Here is a 24,502-nt window from a genome sequence, read left to right as displayed (position 1 = left end):
GTCAAATCCATTTCACCTGGCTTCACTAATCAAGGCCTTCCATGTCCTCCAAGCAGCTCCTAGCCTAAACAATAAGACGTTTGACCCAGTTGTTTTCCAGGAATTTGGAGTTGGCTGTGTCTAGTTCTAGCTGAGCCTGTTAAGACGGGACAGGACCACTGACCCTTCAACTGGGTATTAGTGAGTGTTCCTTTGGTGACTTTTTGACGTCAGAGGGTCGAAAACTCCACCCTCAGATGGTGCTAAGTGCCCTCGTTTTTAACATACAGAGGCCTGTAGCTTGGTTGCACCTGCGCAGAACAACAGTGACTGCACCTTTTTCCAGTCACCTTTCCCTCCGCTCCCCATGCCTCAGACCGCCCTGCTGCTTTATTGTTTTTCCCATAAATACCCTGAGCTCCTCTGGGAGGCAGATTTGAGACTTGTTCTCCTATTTCCACGAGGTTTGCAAACCTCGGTATCTCAGCGTTTTGGCTTGCTGTGAGTCAGGCAAAATGAAGCTGGTTCGGTGACAAAGCAACACGCTCCAGAAGGAGTACCCCAGGTAAATGTCCCGTTTCATGGTACCCGTAACCCGGTGTTTCCCACCACAGCCTCTGCCTTCCTGTTCGGTCAAGAGCACAGGCTTTGGAGCCCAGTTCGAATCCCAGCTCCAGAATTTCCTGGTAATGAGAACTCGTACTGGTCATTTGACTTTCCTAAGCCTCAGTCTTTCCTTCTGCAAATGGGAGAAAGATCACCCGCCTTCCAGGATCCTTGAGGGGATTAAAACAGGCATCACTCCTTAGGGGCTGGTTTTTCAACGGTAGCTATGAGGGACTCCAGAAAGTTTATACTACAGAGCCGGGGCATCTCAGACACTTAGTCTGCTTGGGAAGACAGCAGTTAAACACACATAAGATAATTTCCATGTCAAACGACCTCCTGCGGCCAAAACAAGTGTAGGGGCAGAGGCAGAGAAAGCCTACTTCTAGGGAACCTGGCCTGGATGTGAACCGGGGCAGCCCCCTCACTGGCCTCCTGACCAGTCAGCACCTCTTTCCCCTGCGTTGCCCCAGCTCCTCACAGACAGACAGACACACACAGGTGCTGCTGAAATGCTTGCCCAGTGACTCATTCACACTCCCAGAGACGGGGAACAGACAGTGATTCCCAAGAGTGCCCGGAGTCCTGATTTAGGAAGGAGGATTGAGTAGCAGGAACATGTGGGCCAGTCCCTGCCCAGCCCCGAGGACTGCGGAAAGATACACCCCTCCCCCAACTCCATCCTCGGAGCTCCTGGGTCCAAAGGCTGGGAAGGCTGGGCCAGCACACTCGCATGAGGACAGGAAGTGAGCCAGGACTCCCCCACAGTTCTTTATTCACTATCACCGTGCTTCCCAAAGTGAGGGACTAATAAATGAGATCGTTTTACACGAATTCAGGACAGGGCATTAAATAATTGACTACAGGATGAATGAACCTTGAAAACGTTATGCTACATGAAAGAAGCCAGACACAAAAGACCATTTGTATGATTCCATTTATATGAAATGTCCGGAACAGGCAAATCCCTAGAAACGGAAAGTAGACTAGTGGTTGCTTAGGGCTGGAGGGGTCTGATGAATGAGCAGGAACGGCTAATGGGTACAAGGGCTTCTTCTAGGGGGGCACAGAGAGTTCTAAAATGACACCAAGTTACACGATCTTACGAATATGCTAAAAAAGACTGAATTGTACACTTTGAGGGAATGGTAAAGTATTGTGAATTCTATCTCAATAAAGCTGTTAAAATGCTTAGTAATTACAGTTGACTCCCAAGGGGAGAAAATCTGCTCCCTTTCAAGTCCCTTGTAATTCCTCTAGGTTGTCAAGGACCTAGTCTCCATTAGATGCTAGTGTCCCCTCACTCCCTCTCACACACGTGCTAATGTCTTGTTTGAATAACGAGAGAGCAGGCTTCATGCTCGGCTCCTTGGGCAACAATACCTCACCAGACTTGTCTGGTTTCCATCGTGTTTGTTTTTCTGATTGCCTTCTAATTATGGCAGCTGATCATTCAGCTATTCATTTCATTTATTCAGCAAATATTTATTGGGCATTATGGCGTACCAGACACTATTCTAGGCACAGGGGACACAGCAGGGAACAAGACAGACCAAAAACCTTGCCCTCCTGGAGCTGATGTACTGCTAGTGCAGAAAATCTTAGCAGTAGGTATAGCTCATGGGTTTCAAATCCCCACTCTGCCACTCACTAGCTTTGTGTCCTGGGGCAAGTAACTTAACCTCTCTGTGCCTCAGTTTCGGCCCATGTGAAATGGGGATAATAACTGCACCTAACTCAGGATCCAGTGAGTCGGTACGTGTAAAGGGCCAGGACAGGGCTTGGCACACTGTACCTACAGTACTTGTACCTTAATAAATGTTTGCTACTGTTATTTATTTTCATTTCTAGTTGTGATTTTTTTAAAAAAACATTTCCTATTTATACACATATAAGTAAGTATAAGCTTCCTTTTAAAAAAACTATTTAAGTAAAAAAAAAAAAAGGATGAGTGAGGTGGGGTGTCAAAAAGAAAAAGGTACAGGTAAGGAAAATAGGGCAAAATGGAGAAGGGTGTATTTAGGAGATGAAATTTGGGAAGCCCTGAACTAGAGGGAGATGGCAGTAAGGCTGTGACTCAGCTGGCACCCAGTGGAAACATAAAGCTATTTTCAGTGTCAGCATAAGGACAAGGCTTGTTCCTTCAGTCTCAAATGTGCAGGTTTCTCCCCACTCCCTCGTCCTGGAGGATCCCAAGCCCTGGGGGTTTCCCTGCCACCCAGGGAGGCTTTGGAAAGAAGGGCTCTGGACAGACGGGGGTCATCGCTGCTAGAGGAAGACGAGGCTGTGGACCTCGGGGCAGGAACAGTCACGGAGCTGCCCAAGCCTCTCCCAGGTCCCTCGGCACCGGGGGTGGCCGGCTGCTTGCCACAGCGACAGCTGGTGCCTGCAAGACATGGGGCTGCTTCAGCGGCGTCATGACTCCCCTGGGCGCCAGGGCTATTTGCTTTCGGGGGCCCCTTCTCCATGCAAAAATGTTTTAAATCAAAGTTTACAACTGCATTATAAAAAGATAAATATAATCCGGGCTGGAGTCAGTATCAGATCTTCACTACTATTACATCTTATTTCTTCTGATTTTAAGAGGATAAAATTAAAGCATTTTTGTGGAGCCTGAACATGTGTGGGCACTGGGCCCTGTGTCTACTGTGTCTGATGAAGAAGTTGGGCTGGCCGCAGAACTGCTGACCCTAGAGGCCACCCGGGGCAATCCAGACTTGGCTCTTAGGGTCTGGTGACACTAAGACATCCTTAACCTCCCTGCACCCCCCTTTCCCTCCTGTTGGGAGGCAACAGAGTGGAGTGATTAAGAAAGGTTTTGGAATGGTGGGGTGGGGAGGTTCATGACCCAGCTGCTAGGAGCCTCTGACTCTTCAATGAATAACAGATAACTATAATCTCCACCCCTCTGAAGTGTTGGGAGGGTTTGATGAGATGCTGTGTGCAGAGAAAGTAAAAATGATCATGACAATAATAGCTAACCATTTCAGCAACAAGAATGAACCATCCAGTGCTACAAGGCAGCCACGTGCACGGACCTTGCAAACCGCATGTCGAGCAAAGGAAGTCGAATTCTAAAAGGTACATCCTGTACCACTTTATATATGTGAAGTTTGGGGGGGGGGAATTTAAACTGTAGTGTTTAGGGATCTGCACCGAGTTGAGTAAAGCTATAAAGAAAACTGTACAGTGGATTACCATAAAAGTCGGGATGGTGGTCTCCTCTATGGGGAGGGGAGGGGCTGTGGTTGGGGGTGGGACTGCGGGGCTAGCCAGGTTCTGTTCCTTGCCTGGGTGGTGACTACCCAGATGTGTCCTCTTTGCAAACATTTATTAACCTGTTCATATGTGTTTGAGCCAATCTCTGTAGGTATAATTCACATCTTTTAAAAATGCAAATAATGGCAATAATAACACACACAGATTGTCTTATGTGCCAGGCACTGTTCTAAGCTTCTAAGCACAGTGCCTCGCACCTAATAGGCACTTCACAAACGATAGCATTTAAAGTTACCATTGTTATTGCCATCCTCAGTGTATGAAATGGAATGAATGTCCCTTGTCTCAACAGGGCTTGTGAGGCTTGAGTGGGAGCTCACATCTAAAGCACCCACTTGGTGCCCAGCACACAGTAGGTGCATGACTATAGCAGGTGTTCCTTCTGCTTGTCCCAAACTCAGAGACACTTCTCATGCTAAATAAACCGTCCTAAAATCCTCAAATGGCAGGCTCACCCTCCCCGGGGCTGGGCCCTTCGCATGCCCGCCCTCACCAGCTGCCCACGGAAAGAATCTGGCTGGCAGCTCGATTCTCCATCCTCACTTTGATCCTCCTCCTCTGCCCAGTCCTGCCTGGTGAGCTCATGCCCCCAATCAGACCTTCCGTCACCTGTTCTGTGAGCCTGGCCTGGCTGGGGTGGGAGCAGAGAAAGATGCCCCTGCCTGGCACAGACCTGACTCTGCTTTCCATCTCTACCCATGCCTGGTAGAGGCGGCAGTCCCTGCGACCCTCATCTCAGCCTCACCAAAGTGCCATGTTCCTGGAGTATTTGCATCCAAAAAGAGAAGTTTGGGATTAATCAGAGTTTTAGGGCTAGAAAGGCTTATTCAAAGATGGATAAGTAAACTGAGGGTCTAATAAGTGAGCATCTAGTCCAAAGAATGAATCTCTAATGGTAGAATCTCAGGTCTAGGACGAGTAAGTGGTGGAGGGGAGAGGTTGGAGGAAGGTTGGTTGAGAGGGCCTCCCTATTGTCTGCCATTTATTTATTGGGCACCTACTATGTGCCAGGTTCATCACATTTATCATGTGTCATTTTCACAAAGTACATATATTATTATACCCATTTTATAGGTTAAACATGACAAGAGCAGCTTCCACTACTAAGCATCTATGAGGAGCCAGGTGCTGTGCAAAGGGCTCAGGATCCTTCCCACCATCTGAGTGGTGGGGACTGTCAGGGTAAGAAGGGTTTGCCCAGAGTCACATACCTAGTAAGGGCCAGAAGTGGGGTTTGAACCAAGATCTGTGCAGTCCCAATGCCTCTCATTCAGATACATCTGTCCCTAACACCCCAACAGGCACTGGCATTCCCTGCTCTAGGTTTACAGTGAGCAGGGCTGCTCAATTTTAAAAGTCAGGAAACTAACATCCTTAGAAATGGGAGAACTCCCTGGAGAGACCCCAGAGAGAGCTCTTGTTCCTACAGTCTAATAATCCCTGCATGGAAAAGTACAGTCAGTGGAAAACAGTCTAGACTTGTCTTTAGAGCTTGGCCAAGGAGTCTGAGAAATTTAGGTTCAAAGCCTGTTTCTGCCACTTGCTAGGTGTGTGACCTCGGGCACCTCTTTGTGAATCAGTCTCCTCATCTAGAAGGAGAGGATCCCGAAAGTATCCACTTTGGGCTCTTGGAATGTTTCAAGGGCATCCTGTGTGTCAATGTGTCCTCACCTCCTTCCACGCTCCCCCTTGCTCATTCCACGCCAGCCTCAATGGTGGCACGCTCCCGCCTCAGGGCTTTTGCACTTGCTGTTCCCGCTGCCTGGAATACCCTTCCCCCAAACCTCCATATGTCTACCTCCCTCATTTCCTTCTGAACTCTGTCCAAGTGTCACCTCCTTAGTGTCACCTTCCTTAAAAAAAAAAAAAATGCCCAGAACTTCCCCGATTCTGCTTTCTTTCCCTAACACTTATCTCCCATCTGACAAATTACAGGTTTACTTGCCTAATGTCTGCCTCCTCAGAGCAGAATGTGTCTCCATAAGAGAAGGACCACAGCTCCTTTGTTCACTGCATCTCCCCAGTACCCAAAACATTGTCTGGCACATGCTCAATGGTAAGTGCTCAACAAATATGTATTGAATGAATGAATGAATATAGAGTTTAGAATAATGCTTGGCACATAGTAGGCACTCAATAAACTTTAGCTACTATTGTAATGCTAAGTGCTTTCCAAGACATTTGCCCTTGTGAGAGGAGTCTAGGGGGATGATAATAGCCAAATCTGGGTCAAATCCTGTGTGACCTTGACTAAGTCACAATGCCTCTCTGAGCCTCTGTTGCCCCATCTATAAAATGAGGGTAACCAAACTTGGCTTTTAAGGGAATTGTAAGGATTCAACAATGAAACCAGCTCCCTTTTCTTGAGTACTTTCTGGATGTCAGGAGCTATGCTAAGTCTTCAACTTGCACAATCTCACTTCACTTTCATCATTGCCCCATGAGGAGGTCCTCTTATTATCTGCATTTTCAGATAAGGAAATTGAGGTTCAGAGAGGTTATGGGATCGCCCAAGGTCACACAGCTGGAAATGGCAGGAGCTGCTCCTCCTCAGACACTGGGATCAGAACCCTCCTGCGCCCTGCCCTGGCCAGGAAACAGGCTCCCACTCCCTGGGCACCTTCATCTCTCAGGCTGCAGAGAGGCCCCAGGCTCTACAGTCGTACTTCCCCATGCCCGAGTCCCATGGCTTACCCTCCGGCCCCTCCACCATCCCCGTAGCAGCGCTGGCTCCTGGCATCCTGGGCAGGCCACTCACACCTCACACAAACTGTGTGGCCCTGGGTCAGATACCTTGTCCACTGGGCATGGGGCGCCCTCACCTGCTGGCAGCTCCCTGGAACGGGCCCCAGCCGGAACTGGACACAGTACCTGCAGCCACACAGGAAGACACCACCCCAAACACCTGTGAGCATTTATGCAACACCTACTGTGTACCTAGCCCTATGCAGGCTCAGGTTGATACAATTTCTCCCTGCTACAGAAGAAACCTTTTGGGCAACTCAATCTGCATCCATGAGACTTGGCTCCTGCTTTTTCAAGTTAACATCATTGAGGGCTTCCATGGGTCAGTTCTTCAAACACCTTATCCAAAAGATTATATTGTTTACTTCTCATCTCTCTCCCCCGCAGTAATGTCAGCTCCACAAAGGCAGGAATTTGTATCTGTTTTGTTCACTGTTGTGTCCAAGTCCTAGACTAGGACCTGGCTCGACAAAAATTTGCCGAATCATTTGGTCCAATGGAATAGGGAAACCCTGCAAGGTGGATCTTGGCCCCAGCTTACAGATTAGGAAACCGAGGAGCAGAAAGGTAACTTGTCCAGAGTCACACAGCTAATAAGTGGTAGTGCCTAAAATGGAACCGCCTAACCCCAAAAGCCTCAATAAGCACTCCACCACATTTCGCAAAAGATCCTATTTTACAGAAAAGAGTCACTGCAAGAATTATTTAAATAACTGTCCCATTCTGGAGTATCTGAATTAAGACCCAATTTGCTAAAATTTTACTTCGACCCAACTTTTTCTACAAGTAGTGGTAAATGGCACTCCCTGCTGCAAGAGATGCAGCTTGTCAAGGACCCCGGGAGGTTATTGTGTGGGGCTGCTGCCCCCTGGTGGCTGCAGCCTCTGGGAAGCCCAAGGACTGGACAGTTTTCTTCCAGGAACAGCCCAAAGCCAGCCCAAAGCCGGCCCAGAGCCCTTTCCTCTCAGCTGCCCCAGAACGCCTCAGGAACCTGTCCTTGCCAGAAGCCTGTGATAATTGGAATTTTCGCCTTCCCAACGTTCTTTCTCTTTGCTCTTTTGGTGGTTTATTTGGGGAACTCTTGTCCTCACCCTACGTGGTCTTGGAGGGGCAATCAATCAGGATGCCTGGTCCTGGCTCCCCATACCTGCCCCTAGAGTGGACAGATGATTCAAGCTGACCAATCAGAGGTCCCATCATCTGGGTCACAGTGATTGGTTCAGGGATGGGCCTAGGATCCAAGCAGGACCAATCAACCTCCTCCAGAAATTACACAATGAGACTGGGAGGAAGGACCCCGTCAGCTGGGGCTGCTAAGCTGGGAGGATGTGGGGCTGCTCGTGGGCATCTTGGCTACTACAGGGAGAGAGCCTGCTTGAGAATGAAGCCAGTATATGAAGGCAGAAAGGGGAGAAGGTGTCCTGATAATATTTGACCTCTTGGCTCCAGTTCATGCTTGAAGTAATATTATTTCAAAACTTCCCTCTCAGTTACAGGAACCAATAATTCTCCTTTTCACCTGAGCCAGTTTGAGCTGAGTTTCTGTGCCTTGCAGTGAAAGGAATCCTAGCAAATAGAGCTCTCCTCTCCATCTCCCTTAGCACTGCCTTAGTTCAGACCTTATTCTTTCAATTAATATTTGTTGAGTATCTGTCATGTGCCAGGCACTGTCCTAGATGCTTGACCTCATCACCACCATCGGCAACACACTGTCTGACTCCAGTCCCTGAAATCCACCCTTCAAAGGCACAGGGCTACCACCCTGGTCCAAACCACCTTCATTTCTCATGTGGACCATTGCTGTAGGCCCCGCATTGGTCTCCCTGGTTCCCTCCTTGCCTCTCTACGATCCATTCTCCAAATAGTATCCAAAGGGACCCTGTGAAAACCTAAGTCAGATCCTGTCATTCCTCTGCCCAAAACCCTCCCATGACTCCAACTCATGCAGAGAAAGTACCCAACTTCCCACCACAGCCTGTAGACCCTGTGTGATCTGACCACCCCCCTCCCCCCAATATATCATATTTCCTACTCTCTCTCACTCTCCCTGAATTCCAGCCTGAACTACTTGCTGATCCCTGAACACCGGGCATGTCCTGCCTCAGGACTTTTGCACTTGCTAGTCCCTCTGCCAGTCATGCTCTTCCCCCAGATAACCTCTTCAATATCTTAGTTCCTCTAAACAAGGATGTCCCTGGCACACCCACCCTCTTCCCTGCTTCATTTTTCTCCATAGCACTTAGCACCATTTGACAGGCTATGTGTTTGTTTATTGTCTGACTCCATGAGGACAAGTATTTCTGTCCTTTTCTCTTCCTTGCTGTAGACCCAAGGCCTAACGCATATAAACAACATAAACATACCTGTCGTGTAAACAATAAACACTGAGTGAATGAGTAAGTGAATGAAGCTGAATAGAGACCAGGCATTAAGGACTCAAAGTTCATGTTCATGGGTTTACAAATGTAACAGAACAAGAAATGGGGAGAAGTTAAAGGAAGAGAGAGGGCTTCCCTGGTGGCGCAGTGGCTGAGAGTCTGCCTGCCAGTGCAGGGGACACGGGTTCGTGCCCCGGTCTGGGAAGATCCCATGTGCCGCGGAGCGGCTGGGCCCGTGAGCCATGGCCGCTGGGCCTGTGCGTCCAGAGGCTGTGCTCCGCAACGGGAGAGGCCACAACAGTGAGAGGCCCGCGTACCGCAAAAAAAAAAAAAAAAAAAGGAAGAGAGAAACATGATGAAAGTCTAATCCAAGGAAAAATGTTCACAAATCTGAGTTTGACTTTGGGTTCATTTGCTTCCACTTACCCTATTGTCTCCTGCTTCTTGGGGACACCTCGCTTTTCTCGTTCTTTCCCGTAGCTGCCTGTGGTTATCAGAGCAGGGACTGTGGGCCAAGGAGAAAACAGAGTCAGGTAGCCCAGCACCACCGCCCCCAAGGCTATGACACCACAGGAAGCACGATTAGGTACTCCTGGTGTCAGAGGCATGTCTATGGTAGCCCTAAGGAGACTGTGGGGTCTTGTGACTGGGTAGATAGTCCCCACAAGTACCCCTTATGCAATGATGGAGGCAGGATCATATTTATCTCTTAGATTCAGGGCCTAGTACAGTGGGTTGTATAGTGAGTCTCAATAAAAAGTTCTTCAAATGAATGATTTTGATGAATGAATAAGTGAGTGAGTGAGAAAAAAAGAGATGAGTTAATAACTGAATGGATGGTTGGGTGGCTGAAATGATATAAGAAAGGAAGAATGGATGGGTGATGAGTAAATGGGAAGATGGGAGGATGGAAAAAAGGAGAGACAGAGATGATGAATGGAAAGAAGGATGGATGAAGACATGATAGGTCGATGGACAGATGAAGGGATAAAAGAACCAGATGCATAGATGAATGAATAGGTGGGAAAATGTAAGGATGGAAGAAAAGGGGGACAGAGGTATGGACAGATAAATGAATTAATAAAATTATCTTGTTGGGCCAACTTCCAAGCCTCTTCCTTCCTGGAGCAGACAGAGGAGAACACAGGAGAACTGAGGGTCAGTCCATGAGAGGTTGGTGATTCCTTAGGGGGAAAAAGAGCCCAAAGATGTCCCTACCCCTGCCCATTCTGAGTGATGGGGCTGAATCAAAGATATGGTGTTGAACTAATTAATGCTTGTGATCGAGAGAAGGTAACACACTTAATACACAACTTCCCTTTTCTCTTCTCTTCCAACATCCAGTGCTGCTTTTGGCGTAGCCTAGAGCAGCGAGGAGAGCCCCAGAGAAGCCCAGATTCTGGTTCCAGCTCCCCCTCTTACATCTCAGTGATCTTGGTCCTTTCAGAGCCTCAGTCTCCTCATCAGCAAAATGAGTATAATACTAGGGCTTCCCTGGTGGCGCAGTGGTTGAGAGTCCACCTGCCGATGCAGGGGACGCGGGTTCGTGCCCCGGCCCGGGAAGATCCCACATACCGCGGAGCGGCTGGGCCCGTGAGCCATGGCCGCTGAGCCTGCGCGTCCGGAGCCTGTGCTCCTCAACGGGAGAGGCCACAGCAGTGAGAGGCCCACATACCGCAAAAAAAAAAAAAAAAAAAAAAAAAAAAAAATGAGTATAATACTAGAATCTATATCATACGGTTATTGTCAGCGTTGAATAAAATGATGCAGGATGAGCCATGTATCTTGGGCAGGTGTTGTGCCTCCCTGAGCCTTGGTTTCCCCTTCTGTAAAATGCATAGTAACACTGGCCTCACAGAGTCAAGTAATGTGGCCAAGTGCATGGCAGATGGCATGTAGGGGCAGTAGTAGGGGCAGTCAGGAAAATCTTCCTGGAGAAAACTGACATCTACACAGGAAGCGATGAACCAGGCAAGTTAGATGTGGGTGGCAAAGGAGAGGGAGGAGGATTTCAGGCAGAGGAAATGACATTCCCTCTTTCATCACCCCACTGCCACCATCCTGGTCCAGACACCTTCCTCTCTTGCCTGCACCACTGCAGTCACCTCTTCCCTGGCCTCCCCACTGCCCTCTGACCCCTTTTAGTCTCCTGTCCCCACAGTGAACAGAATGATCCTTTAAAATGTAGATGGAAGAAGGAAGGTGAGGTCACAGGAGGTAAGAGCCAGAGCACTTGAGCTTGTAGACCATGAAGATGAGTTTGGGCTTCACGAGGGTGCGGGATACCTATTGGAGAATTTAAAACAGGAGGGTGACACCGCGGTAAGGTTTGGTGAAACGAAGGACCTGTGCTGAAACTAAGGGGAAAGAGGCCTTTTCTTCCAGCCGCTAGGCTGGTTGCAGGGAAGCCTGGAGCTATCAAAGACCATTACAGGGGGAATGCCTACCTGAGAATGAGGCCAACTCATTAGAAAACAGAGCTGAGAGATGGAGATAGGTTCCTGGCAACATTGCTTGAGCTCCTAGATCCAGCCATGCCTGAATGCAGACCCTGAGATCTTAGTTACATGAGCCACACATTTTTGCTCCGGTCAGTTTAAAATGGGTTTCCTGTCATCTTCATTTAAACAAAGCCCTGACTGATTCACAATGGGAGATGAGCAGAAAGAAGACATCGAGATGCCCAGAGGAAGTCAGAGCTTCTCACCTCACCTTCTCAGACCCCACACGGAAACTTATGGAGGGCCCTGCGGTGCGGGCAGGCTCTTCCCTCTGACAGCCACCCCCAAGGCCACCCCAACTCACGCAAGGACTGTTGGCACTCCACCCCCTGGTGGTTCCAGTACTCCACGCAGCCAGCCCGTTCTTCCAGTGGGGGGCAGGGAGCACCCCCGTTTCTTGGCTCCTGCAGGACATGCCTTTGGCGGAGACGGTAAGAGACCTGGCAGGGCTTGACACAGCGACTCCAGCTGCTCCACTCTGCCACGACGCAGGAGACCGCTGGAAGAGAAGGTGGCGTCTCCAAGGACAACTGCTATGGAATTTGGGCAGCGGCCAGGTCTTGTCCACCTTCCCCACAAGCCGAACCCCCCAAAGCACCACAGTGAGCACCAGAACTTCAGCAAGCCCGAATCCATGTGTGCCTTAAAAGTTTCTCTATGACAAATTTGGTAGACGTATACGTCTACCTAAACTTAGAATTCCACGTTCTATTTACCCATCATCCTGTTGGCATCATTCCAGTGGTTACCATCACCCATTCCTCCAATTAACATTTCCTAGGCACTTATGACAACTGATTTCACCTCCCTGTGCCTCAGTTTCTTCCCCTGTCAAATGGGTATAAGAATAGTATTCACCTGATAGTGTGGCCTTGAGGATTCAACCAGATGTGACGTATAAAGCGTTCACTCCTGGCACACAGCAAGTGCTCAGTAAACACTAGCTATTCCTCTGCCGCCGTGAAGCGAACCATGACTACACTAGCAACAACGTGGATGGAAAGAAGCCTCTTGCAGAAGCTATTTCTGGTGTGATACTATTTAGATACAGTCTTAAAAAATGAAAAAGAGTGCTATATAGTGTTTAAGAACTCATATAGGTAATATATATATTACATATATATACATATAATACATATGTATTATATGTATATTATATATACATATATTACATATAATACATATATATGATACTATTACATATATATGATTACATATATATGATCATATTACATATGATATGATATGTATATATCACATATATATGATATTGTATTGATATATATACCTAAGTATATATATGTCAATCTTCACTATTCACAGATTTGGTATTTGTGAATTTACCTATTTGCTAAAAATTGATTTGTAACCCCCGAACCAATATCTGAGGTGCTTTTGTAGTCATGCACAGACATACGCAGAACAGCAAAAATTCGGAGTCACCCAACATGCACATTTGCAGCTGAGGTCAAACGAGGCCCCGATCTGCCTTCTTGGATGGAGGGAGCCAGTGGCTGTGTGGTGCAGTTCAAGGAGCTCCAGCTCCGGGACCAGGAGGACGGGGTTTGAATTCCAGCTCTGACACCTGTTAGTGGGGCACTCTCGGGCCAGTCACTTAATACCTCTGAATCTTGTTCTTCCCTTTTTTAAAAGAGAATCTACGAGAATGAGTTGTTTTTAGGATTTAAGATTATAATCTGTGTGAGATAGGTGTGTACGTATTTCCCCTAGGAGCAACGGTTCAGTACTTGTCAGTTCAGTGTTCATGGGGATTTTATAGACTGTAACTACCATCCATCATGAGAACTGACTGTATATATTTTATATACATTGAATATATATATGTGTGTGTATATATATACACACACACACACACACACCCCTCCGCGGGAATTATAAATACCAAATTCAGCATAGCAGTTACCTCTGAGGAGGAAGGGCAGGAATGCAGAAGCTCCAGTGGTATTCATCTAGGCTTATTTCTTAGCTTTTCATGAGGGTTTATTATATTGTTCTCTCCACATTGGGCTAGGTCTGAAATATTCCACCATAAAAAAAGAAGGACGTTGCTGGGCGTCCATGTCCATGAGATGCTCCCTGTGCTACCACAGTCAGGGGCCCAGTGAGTAGGTATTTTCTGATGATGTGGCCTTTGAGACCTTCAGCTTCTTCACCCAAGTCCACAGTCCCAGACCAGGACTGGGCCAAACCAGACAGGGAAGGCCATCTGGCCAAAACGTGGGATCTTCAGACTTTCCCCAGGGAGAGAATTTCTTGACAAGAAATTGTCAAGCCATGGACTTCCCTGGTGGTCCAGTGGGTAAGACTGCATGCTCCAAATGCAGGCGGCCCGGGTTTGATCCCTGGTCGGGGACTAGATCCTGCATGCATGCCGCAACTAAGTCCACATGCTGCAACTAAGAGCTCTCATGCTACAACTAGAAGATCCCGCGTGCCACAACTAAGACCCAGTGCAGCCAAACTAACTAACTAAATATTAAAAAAAAAAAGAAATTGTCAAGCGTTTCTTGACAGGCCTTGACAGTCTCTCTCTCTCTCTCTCTCTCTCTCTCTCTCTCTCTCTCTCTCTCTCTCACACACACACACACACACACACACACACACAGAGACACTTGTGAACACACAGGGCACTACTGCTGTCAGAATTAGTGCACTCATTCCACAAACATTTACCAAGCATCTCCTGTGAGCTGGGCACTGTCCTAGGTGCTGGAGACACCGTGGGGAACAAGAAAGACCAGGTCTGTCCTCATGACAAACATTCACCGGCTATGAGACATATCCTAGTTCAGCAACTTGAAAATGCGAAGAAAAAAAAAAGTGTATATTCTTGAACTGAGGGAAGGAGGTGATTGTGTTGTAAACACAGACAGTGTTGCTTCTGGCACCTCAGGAAGTCACATACTCCTTGCATGGCTCTCAACTCTGAGCAGAGTTGAAATGCTCAGGGGAAGGAGGGAAGGAGGAAATAAAGTACGACAGCAGAACAATCATCTATTGCTTTCAACACCCACCTAATAACGATGTCAATTATGTCACTGCTGCTGGACCAGGCAGGTCAAGTCCCGGACTTCATGTAATCCTCACAACAACTTTAGGGTCCTTCTTTGTGCCCTCTGCCCCCCAGGGAAGCCTGTGCATCAGAGAGGCCCCCTGGCCGCTGATTGAGTTTAGCCAGTGAGGCACCCATGGGGAGGAGAGTGCAGCCCAGGTGTTTATTGCCCCTCCACCCACCTCACCCTCAGTCCTGCATGGAGGGGCCCCTCAGCCATGGATCCTGCCCTCACTAGGCTCCTATAACACCACTTCCCCCTGCCCGCACCATAGCGAATGGAACCCTTGTCAAATTATATTCCATTCAACTCTGCCGGGCGTACCACCTGTCACTCGCCAGAACCCCAACTCCTACATATATATATATATGTATGTATTTGTTTTATTGTCGAATCCATCTCACAGAAGAGGCAAGTGGAGCTTAAGGAGACTGAATATCTGAGTCAAGCCAAGACGCTGGAGTCACACAAGCTTGGATTCCAGCTATAGTCTCACAGAATTGGTGCAATGACAGATGTGCAGCACTAGGAAGATAGTAAACACTCAATACAACAGGGGACTCTCTGCATTTATTCAACAACTATTTGGGGCCTACTATATGCCAAGCACTGGCCCGGGTGCTGGGAACACAGAGGAGCAAAGCAGAAAAAGCGCCTGCCCTGGAGGAGCTGACATTCAGTAGGGGAAACAGACAAGAAACAATACAATATATGAGGTAATTTCAACTAGCAATCCATGCTCTGAGAAAATCCAAAGAAGGATAAGAGTGGCAGGTGCAGGGCGACAAGAAACTGTTTTAGATAGAGGGGTCAAGGGGGGCCTACATGACAAAGGTCATCTGAGGAGGTAAGGGAGGGAGCTGTGTAGGTATCTGAGGGGAAATGTTCCAGGCAGAGGGAACAGGCAGTGCAAAGGGCCTGAGGCAGAGTCCTGGTTAGATGCTGGAGGGACAGTGAGGAGGCCAGTGTAGCTAGAGCATAAAAAGCAGGAAGGAAAGTGGCAGGAAGTGATGTCAGACAGAGGCAGGCAGTGATAGCATACAGGGCCTTGATGACTATTGTAAGGAACTTGGACTTTATTCAAAGCATGAAGAAAAGCCACTGCCAAGTTCTGAGCAGAGGAGTGACATTATCACTATTAAGGTTTTAATAGGATGTCTCTAGCTGCCAGATGGGGGTCAGGGCAGAATCAGGAAAACCAATAAAACAGCTACTGCAGTTGTCCAGGTGAGAGAGTATAATCTACAATAGAAAAATCTGCTAGTGGGGACATCTCTGGTGGCGCAGTGGTTAAGACTCCGTGCTCCCAATGCAGGGGGCCTGGGTTCGATCCGTGGTCAAGGAACTAGATCCCACATGCATGCTGTAACTAAGCAGCCCACCTGCTGCAACTAAGGAGCTAGCAAGCCACAACTAAGACCTGGTGCAACCTGCTCTTAGTTAATAAATAAATAAATATTTTTTAAAAAGAAAAGAAAAAAATCTACTAGAAAAAGTGAGTTTAGTGTCAGTGTTCACAGAGTGGCTGGACAACTGACAAGGAGATGGCAGCCCAGATTCAGGCACTGGCTGGGCAGCCGGACCAAGGGAATTTCCAAAGTCCCACCATGATCCCCTGCCAGGCAGGTGAGAGATTTTGCAGAAAATTAGGCAGATGCCACCCTACGCATATTCTTTCCATGTCGCTGGCATCTGTGATGTCACCAAGCAGGATGCACAGCTGACACCCCCAGGGAACTGTCATCACACCTCACCTAGACCTAGGGTCACAACCTCGGTTCATGTGATTATTCATATATTGTCAGCCTCCTCAACTAGAATGTCAGCTCTGTGGAGGCGGGGGCCTTGTTCCCTGCTGAATTCCAGGACCAAACACAGTGCCTGACACATAGGGACCCAGTAAATAAAGAGTCAGTGAATTCTGAATGAGCAAATTGTGCCTTAGCGACCACAAAGGAAATGTGACCGCAAGTTGGCATTCCAGAAAAGTACCACCAGATGGCAGCGTTTCGCAAAACAAAGGTCATCCCACCTTTTTCTGAGTAAAGGAGAAATTCTAGCTTATCAGTGCAGCTGAAAAAGAGGGAGATGCGAGGAGCTTTTAAGGTTGCTCTTCCAGCCCTGGAGACCCAGATAACATCATGTCAGCAGAGCCTGCTGGAGCCAGGCTGAATTTCCCACAGTCCCCTTGGATCCCTCTGCCCTGCCGCCAACAGGCCCAGGCTCAGCAGGAAATGCCTTTCTGGACAATTCAAACCCGACCTTTTTCTCTGAACCTCACTGCCCAGCCCCCTGACTGTCCATCCTCCTCACTGTCTAGCAAAAGGATTTTTCTGGAATGCAGTTCTGACCTGTCACCTGAAATCCTTTACTGGTTTCCATCTCCTGTTGAGGTGTTTTCACAAAATGTCTTTTGTAAACACTAGCGGCTAAAAATGTGTTTCCCCAGTGCATCCACAGTCACCCCCTGCCTCCTCTTCCTCCTGTTTGATGTCTCAGCACACTTTTACTTCGAGTTCCCTGAAATGCAGGGTCCGCTACAGCTGGAAGTGGGCAGCTGTCATTTCTGCCCTCCCAGCCTTCTTACCCCCATCTTCTGGTAACACCGCCTCGGTTTTCTTTTGAGGAAGCGACCCTCCCCACTCTCAGTCCACATAGTTTGGGTAGGACTGACCTCACCTTCTCACTCCTGGGATTGGGTACATAGGTGACCCAGACATGACCCGTTGACACATTCCTTCTCCCTAGGCTCAGTGATTTATTGGATCGTGAATGAGCATGCAACCCAAACTGGGCCTATGAGAACCATCCCTAGGAGTTTGGCTGGAATAACTAGGAAAAGGATCTCTCATTCCACTAGGGACACCAGTTTGGAGCTACTAGGTACTGTCTTTATCAACACTCGGTGACAGCATGCCTGAGATTGAAACTAACACAAGCAGAGCTGAGAGGTGGAAAGAGTCCCGATGACATCCTTGGAGTCCCTGGATCCAGCCATGCCTGAAGTCAGAATCCATGGATTGTTTCTCAGTTACCTGTCCTAATACATCCCCTTATTAGCTTAAGTAATACGAGTTGTGTCACAACCCTCAGAGTACTGACTAGCACAATGAACACATAAGTGCATAAGTAGGGACTTTGATCCCTACAGGGTTGAAGTAAGAATTAAGGAGCATAAAACACTTAAAAACATTCAGTAAGGAACTTGAAAAACATGAAGTAATGGTGTCCATCCTTTAAGGTTTTACTAGCCTCTCCAGACCCACCCTCTTCCTGACCCCACCCCATCCTCACCAATCATTTCCAAGCCTCCGCTTGCTCTAACTGAGCAAGCCACCCTGTTGCCCAAAAATAGAATATAAGCTTGAGGGGGACCAGAGTCCCATCTTTCTGGCCCCCACTGGTCCCAGCTGAGCTGGGCACATAGCAGGTGGCCAGCAATGTAATTGAACTGAAGGTGGGCAAGGTCAAGGGCTCCTGTTTCACCTGAGGGCTCGAGCTTCCCTCCTGCGACAGGCTTAAGTCCTCCCACCCTCAAGCAACCATATGGTATTGTGATCTGGAGCCAGACTGCTGGGGTTCAAATCCTAGATCTACTGCCTAATAGTTGGGCAAGTCAGAGTAGCTCGCTACCTCTCCATGTCTCCGTGCCTCATCTGTAAAATGGGCGTGATAACACTATCTATTCCATCGGGCTGTTATGAGGCTTAAAGGAGACAATTTATTTAAAGCACCTAAAACAGTACCTCCCCAGCAGGTAATAAGTACTCAGTAAATGTTAGTGGTTTGTTTGTTTTTTGTGGTACGCGGACCTCTCACTGCTGTGGCCTCTCCCGCTGCGGAGCACAGGCTCCAGACGCGCAGGCTCAGCGGCCATGGCTCACGGGCCCAGCCGCTCCACGGCATGTGGGATCCTCCCGGACCGGGGCACGAACCCGTGTCCCCTGCATCGGCAGGCGGACTCTCAATCGCTGCGCCACCAGGGAAGTCCTGTTTGTTTGTTTTTAAGCCATCCTCAACACCTCCCTCTACCACAATCAATTCCTGAAGTTAGTCAACTTTATCGCCTAAATCACTCATGAAAAAACATATCTTGCCTCCTAACTGGTCCCCATGTCCCCTTCTGCTCTGCTCCCCTGGGAGGTGGAAGAGTGAACTTTTCCCAGGTCTATCCATAAGACCTCAGCTCTGCCCAGCCTAGACAAGGGGGCAGATCCTAGACCTACTGCCTTTTTGACACCTTCCCAAAGGAGCAAAACAAAGAGGTGGGCAAAGCTTTGAGACTGCTGGGCCCACCAGCCCAAGCTCTTTATGTAACGGGAACCCCTGGGGAGCTGATAACATCGTGTGATTCTGTCAGCGTGGATCAAACCGTGGGAAAGTATCACTGATCCCTCTACCTGGTTCCCTTCCTGGGTCCCCACTCCTGCCGTGTGACAGGGAAGCCCCTGTGGGTGCAGCTGAACTAAGAACCTCAGCCCTACACTCTGAATGACCACACGGCTGCATGCACTCTCTGCACAGAAGCAGATGAGTACAAAAGCATTCCCAAGATAGTCCTTCTGCAAGTTTAATCTGGGGGAGTCTCATTTGCTATGATTTGGGAAGACAGCACATCCAAAATTACTTTTTCGTCTCTGCTACCTGAATTTCCACCATTTGCCACTCAAAGTTGTGAGAAGCAGCAAGGGGCTAGAAGAAAGGGGATCGCCAGGTCCAAATCCTACTGGATCACCTTGGCTGGCCAAAGCCCGCTCCTCTCTGAGCCACGCTCTTCCCATCTGCTGAGTAGGGACATTATTATAGACCAGAGCCCCAGAGTGCTGTGAGACAGTAATCGGGTTGGATGAGAGACCCAGCCCACAGAGTAGGTTGGTGATCAATAAATGTTGGATCCCTTCAATTTTGAATTGTTTTAAAGCTGCCTTCATTTAAATATAAGTTCCCGAAGGAAGCTCCACTGATATCTCCAGGTAGAGGGCTCCAATCACTCACTCTTCTCCCTGACAAAGTTAGATCATATCCGCTTGACAAGGTGACAGAATTTTGTGTCCAATGGGTGTGAAAAGGTTATTCCTGGAATTTAAAAAGGATGGAGCCCTCCCCACTGGGGGCTCAACAAAAGTGGACCCTAATTTCAAAGCCTGGTGGATACCACTCTGGCAGGGGTCTCTAGAGGGAATGACCTAGACCCTGGTCTGGTGGCCATGGCCGGCACTGGGACCAGTGCCCGGACTTTACTTGCCCAGGGATCAGTACATCCCATCCCAACCCCCTCACACCTCCCCCAACTCATTCACCTAAGTTTTAACCTGTTCCACACACACACCCAGTTCTTCTGCCCCTCCCCGGACCACCCAGCCCGTTTCCTCTCTCGGCTCTGAGCGTCCCTCCACTCCAAACCCTCTCCAGGCTTCAGCCTTTCTCTCGGCTTCTCAACACCCCCTCCATCTGCCTTGTGACCTCCTTGCCCGCGATGTGGTGCGTGATCCCACTCGCACTCCCTATGCCCCACGCCCTTCCGCCAGCTAAGGTTGCCAGATAAAATACAGGACGGCCAGTTAGATTTGAATTTCAGAAAAATAATAAGTTTTAATATAAGTATGGCCCGTGCAATATTGAGGACATATGTATACTTTAAAAGTATTTGTTATTTAACTGAAATTTAAGTTTAACTGGGCATCTTGGATTTTTATTTGCTAAATCTGGCACCCAAGCGCCCTCTGCGCCTTCGCAACCCCTCCACGCCTCACGAGCCCTGATGATCGCATACGCCCCCTCCTCCCTCTTACCCCTTCCAGCCGCGTGCGCCCTCCTTAGCGAGTGCGCCCCCTGCTCTCTCTCGCCCCCTCCTCTCTTGCACCCCTCAGTGCCCGCACGAGCCTATTTCTGTTGGGGGCCCCGCGTCCCTCACCCGAGCGCCTGGCTCGCGCGCCTCTTCCACGAGCCCTCCGTATTCGCGCGGTCCTCCCAAGTCCCGCGCGAGGGGAGGCCTCTCGCACCCTCTCCTCCCAAACGCCCCTCTGTTCTCCTCGCATCCGTCTCCATTCCGCCCCCTCCCCCAGACTCGCGCAGCGGCGTCCATGCCCGCCCGAGCATCTTTCTCCGCGCGCACCTTTCCAGCCCCACTCTTCGCCTGGTGTCCTGAGCGTCCCCGTCCCCCTTGCTCCTGCGCCCCTCCAGGTCCAGAACCCCCTCCGAGGGCGGCTTCCTCTCTTCCTTGTACCGTCGCACCCCGGTACCCTGCTCCCCTCCGCGCTGGGAGCTCCGCCCATGCCACGTGCTCCCGGGGGCGCACCTGGACAGGCCCGCGCGTAGTCGGGGCAGCAGTCCCGGACCTCTCTGCACGCCTGATCGCAGAAGCAGCGAGGGGGCCCGCGGGCCGCGCAGGTCGGGTCACGGCCCGGGCAGCAGCGGCCCAGCGCGGCGCAGCCCTGCCGGGACCAGTGCGTGCCCGACGGTCCCCGTGCCCACGACACCGCGGCCACGGCGGTCAGAGCGAGCGCCAGCGGCAGGATCGGCGCCGCGCCGCACGGGGCCATAGCCGGGCTCAGGCTGGGGACCGCAGGCCGACCGGGACCGACCCTAAGCGGCCCGCCCCATTGTGGGGCGGAGGCTCCTGGCCCGACCCCTCCCCAGACCCACCTCCTACCTGTCAAGGAACTGTTATCCATCCCCATTCGTCCTATAAAAACTTTGCGCGGCTTGAGGCGGTGAAATATCAAGATAACAGTAATAATAACCGCAGCAACTTTGCAGCGTATCCCATTGCCCCCAGGTTCCAGGGAGTTAGAAGCGATACAGAGCTTCATCAAAACAATGCATTATAATAGATAACAATAGTGTATTATTATAGCACTAATAATAGTAACAGCCGCTCTGCCATAATTATAAGAGCAACGATAGCTGCCAATATTATTTAAATAGTAATAACGGGCATAATAATTGGTAAGCTTGAGAGCCAGGCTGTGTACCAGGCCCTTTGTGTATCGTCAGTATTGCCCGAGTCCCTTGGATACACCTTCCTTTTTTGCTATATTCCTACCACTTTAACTATCATTTCCTGAATATTTATCCTTAAGTTGACCCATTTTTAAAATTTTTAAATGATTTATTTGTTACAAACCTGTATCACTCAAGAGGATGAGAAGAGGGGCTTCCCTGGTGGTCCACTGGTTAAGAATCCGATTTCCAATGCAGGGGACGTGGGTTCGACCCCTGGTGGGGGAACTAACATCCCACATGCTTGGGGCAGCTAAGCCCACGTGCCACAACTACTGAGCTCTGGTGCCTCACTGAGGCAGCCTGCGTGCCGCAAACTACAGAGCCCACACGCCCTGGAGCCTGTGCCACCACATCTAGAGAAGAGAAAACCTGCACGCCACCACTAGAGAGAAACCCGCACGCCACAAAGAAAGATCTTGTGTGCTGCAACTAAGACCCGACACAGCCAAAAACAAAAAAGGAAAATAAAATAAATAAATAAAAGAAAACAAGAAAAGTATAATAATAATAATAAAAAGAGGATGAGAAGACAAGCCACAGGCTGGGAGAAAATACTTGCAGAAGACACATCTGATAATGGACTATTAGCCAAAACATGCAAAGAACTCTCAAAACTCAAGAAGAAAACAAACAATTGGATTAAAAACGAGCCAAAGACCTAAACAGACACACACCAAAGAAGAAATACAGACGGCAAAGAAGCATATGAAGAGATGCTCCACATCATGTCATTAGGGAAATGCAAATTAAAACTATGAGCTACCACTACACACCTGTTAGAATGGCCAATATCTGGAACACTGACAACACCAAATGCTGGTGAAGATGTGGAGCAAAAGGAACTCTCGTACATTGCTGATGGGAATGCAAAATGGTACAGCCGCTATGGAAGACAGTTTAGCAGTTTCTTACAAGACTAAATACACTCTTACAACGCAAGCCAGCAATCGTGCTTCTTGGTATTTACCCAAATGAGTTGAAAACTTATGTCCATACAGAACCCTGCACATGGATGTTTATAGCAGCTTTATCCATAATTGCCAAAACTTGGAAGCAACCAAGATGTCCCTCAGTGAGTGAACGGATAAACTGTGGTACATCCAGACAATGGAATATAAATCACCGCTAAAAAGAAATGAACTATCAAGCCATGAAAACACATGGAAGAAACTTAAATGCATATTACTAAGTGAAAGAAGTCAATCTGAAAAGACTACATACTGTATGATTCCAACTATATGACATTCTGGAAAAGGCAAAACCATGGAGACAGTAAAAAGATCAGTGTTGCCAGGGATTAAGGAGGAAAGAGGGGTGAATAGGCGGAGCACAGAGAATTTTTAGTAGAGTGAAAATACCATGTATGGTACCATACTGATGGGTATATGTTATTATACATTTATCCAAACCCATAGAACTTACAACACCAAGAGCGAACCGTAGCGTAAACCATGGGCTGTGGGTGATAAGACTGTGTGGATGTAGCTTCAATTTATCGCAACAAATGGATCGCTCTGGTGGGGGATGTTGATGGGGGAGGGGCTGAGCAGAGGTGGGGAGCAGAGAGTTTATGAGAACTCTGTACTTTCTGCTCAATTTGACTGTGTCTAAAACTGCTCTTAAAAATAAAGTCTATTTAAAAAGAAAACATATCACTACCATAAGTGGAAAGCCGATAATATTTTTTTTCATAAATAGAATGAGAAGGAAGGAAGGTTGGAAAGAGAGAGGACATGTAAGACAGGATACTGTAAGTGCGCTAAATCCTCATTTATTGGAGCAAAAATCAATAGATAATGTCTAAAGCTGCTAAATCAACAAATGTCCACAGGAGTACATTATTTAGGTCTATGGAAATAACAACTAGAAGAAATAGCTACAAGGGCGAGACACAGTTGCCATGCCAACTAAGAATGTGAAAATAGTCAAACTTCCTAATAAGACATTTCAAATGTAAAAGTACAGAGATACCATTTCTTACCAATTAGGGAAAATCAAAAACGTTGATTTCTCTTTGAATAGAATTGGGGAGGGTATGGAGAAAGGATATTGAGTATGAAGTTGGTGGACAAGTACATCAGCACAGTCTCTTTGGAAGACAGTCCATCAATATCTATCAAAATTAACAAAAATGTGTATCTTTGGACTCAGGAATCCTTACAGGTAGAGGCATGTGTGCAGGAAAATGAGAGTACAAGGTTCTTTGCTGCTTCACTATAATATCAAAAAGTTGCCATCGGGCTTCCCTGGTGGCGCAGTGGTTGAGAGTCCGCCTGCCGATGCAGGGGACATGGGTTCGTGCCCCGGTCTGGGAAGATCCCGCATGCCGCGGAGCGGCTGGGCCCCTGAGCCATGGCCACTGAGCCTGCGCATCCGGAGCCTGTGCTCTGCAACGGGAGAGGCCACAACAGTGAGAGGCCCGCGTACCAAAAAAAAAAAAAAAAGTTGCCATCAACCTCACTGTCCCTCATAGGGGCTGGTTAAATCTGTTACGATCCATCCCTACAATGGGATATTATGCAGTCTCCTAAAATAACAAAGCAGTTGTTTATGTACTGGTACAGAAGATCTTGGAGATATATTATTAGGTGAAAAAGCAAGGTGCGTGACAGTGTAGCCTGTTACCATCTCTGCTTTATTTTAAAGAATATTTATATTATATGCTGACATATGCATAGCATATCTCTGTAAGGAGATGTACTAAACTGGTAGGAGTAATTGCCTTTGGAGAGAGGAGCTGCTGTGTGGTACCTTTTGAAATTTTTACGTCATGCCCGTATTACCTATTCAAATAAATGTGAAAAAAGAAAAAAAAAGTTAAGTGATTGCCCCTAGAGAACTGAATAGGGTGTGGGAAGGGTAGAATGGGATGGTGGCTTTTAATTACATATATATAATAAAATATATATTATATGTATGTAACAATATTACATAT

At 48.3% G+C, this 24,502-nt stretch overlaps 1 protein-coding gene across 1 annotated transcript; it reads right to left on the bottom strand.

Annotated features, from left to right (window-relative positions):
* Positions 1-1,542: 1,542 nt before the first annotated feature.
* LOC141276552 (somatomedin-B and thrombospondin type-1 domain-containing protein-like) lies at positions 1,543-21,148 on the bottom strand. The gene is made up of 5 exons (XM_073793087.1): positions 20,861-21,148; positions 11,793-11,987; positions 9,414-9,492; positions 6,559-6,735; positions 1,543-2,971 (listed from the first exon to the last, which is right to left on the bottom strand). The coding sequence occupies exons 1-5, from the start codon at positions 21,102-21,104 to the stop codon at positions 2,854-2,856; spliced, it is 813 nt and encodes a 270-aa protein (XP_073649188.1). The 5' UTR covers positions 21,105-21,148; the 3' UTR covers positions 1,543-2,853.
* Between the last annotated feature and the right edge of the window lie 3,354 nt (positions 21,149-24,502).

The sequence above is a fragment of the Tursiops truncatus genome, chromosome 15 (genome assembly GCF_011762595.2).
Source record: "Tursiops truncatus isolate mTurTru1 chromosome 15, mTurTru1.mat.Y, whole genome shotgun sequence".
Classification (NCBI taxonomy): Eukaryota; Metazoa; Chordata; class Mammalia; order Artiodactyla; family Delphinidae; genus Tursiops; species Tursiops truncatus.
This window is presented reverse-complemented; position numbering and strand designations above follow the sequence as displayed.

What these genes read in the sequence shown, in the direction of transcription:
- LOC141276552 (XM_073793087.1), bottom strand. Translation starts at nt 21,104, where the DNA reads ATGGCCCCGTGCGGCGCGGCGCCGATCCTGCCGCTGGCGCTCGCTCTG. An exon ending in AAGAAGCAGGAGACAATAGG is followed by an intron (nt 6,736 to 9,413) that starts GTAAGTGGAAGC and finishes GTGTGGCTGCAG; the next exon opens with GTACTGTGTCCAGTTCCGGC. An exon ending in GATGGTGGAGGGGCCGGAGG is followed by an intron (nt 2,972 to 6,558) that starts GTAAGCCATGGG and finishes CATGTCTTGCAG; the next exon opens with GCACCAGCTGTCGCTGTGGC.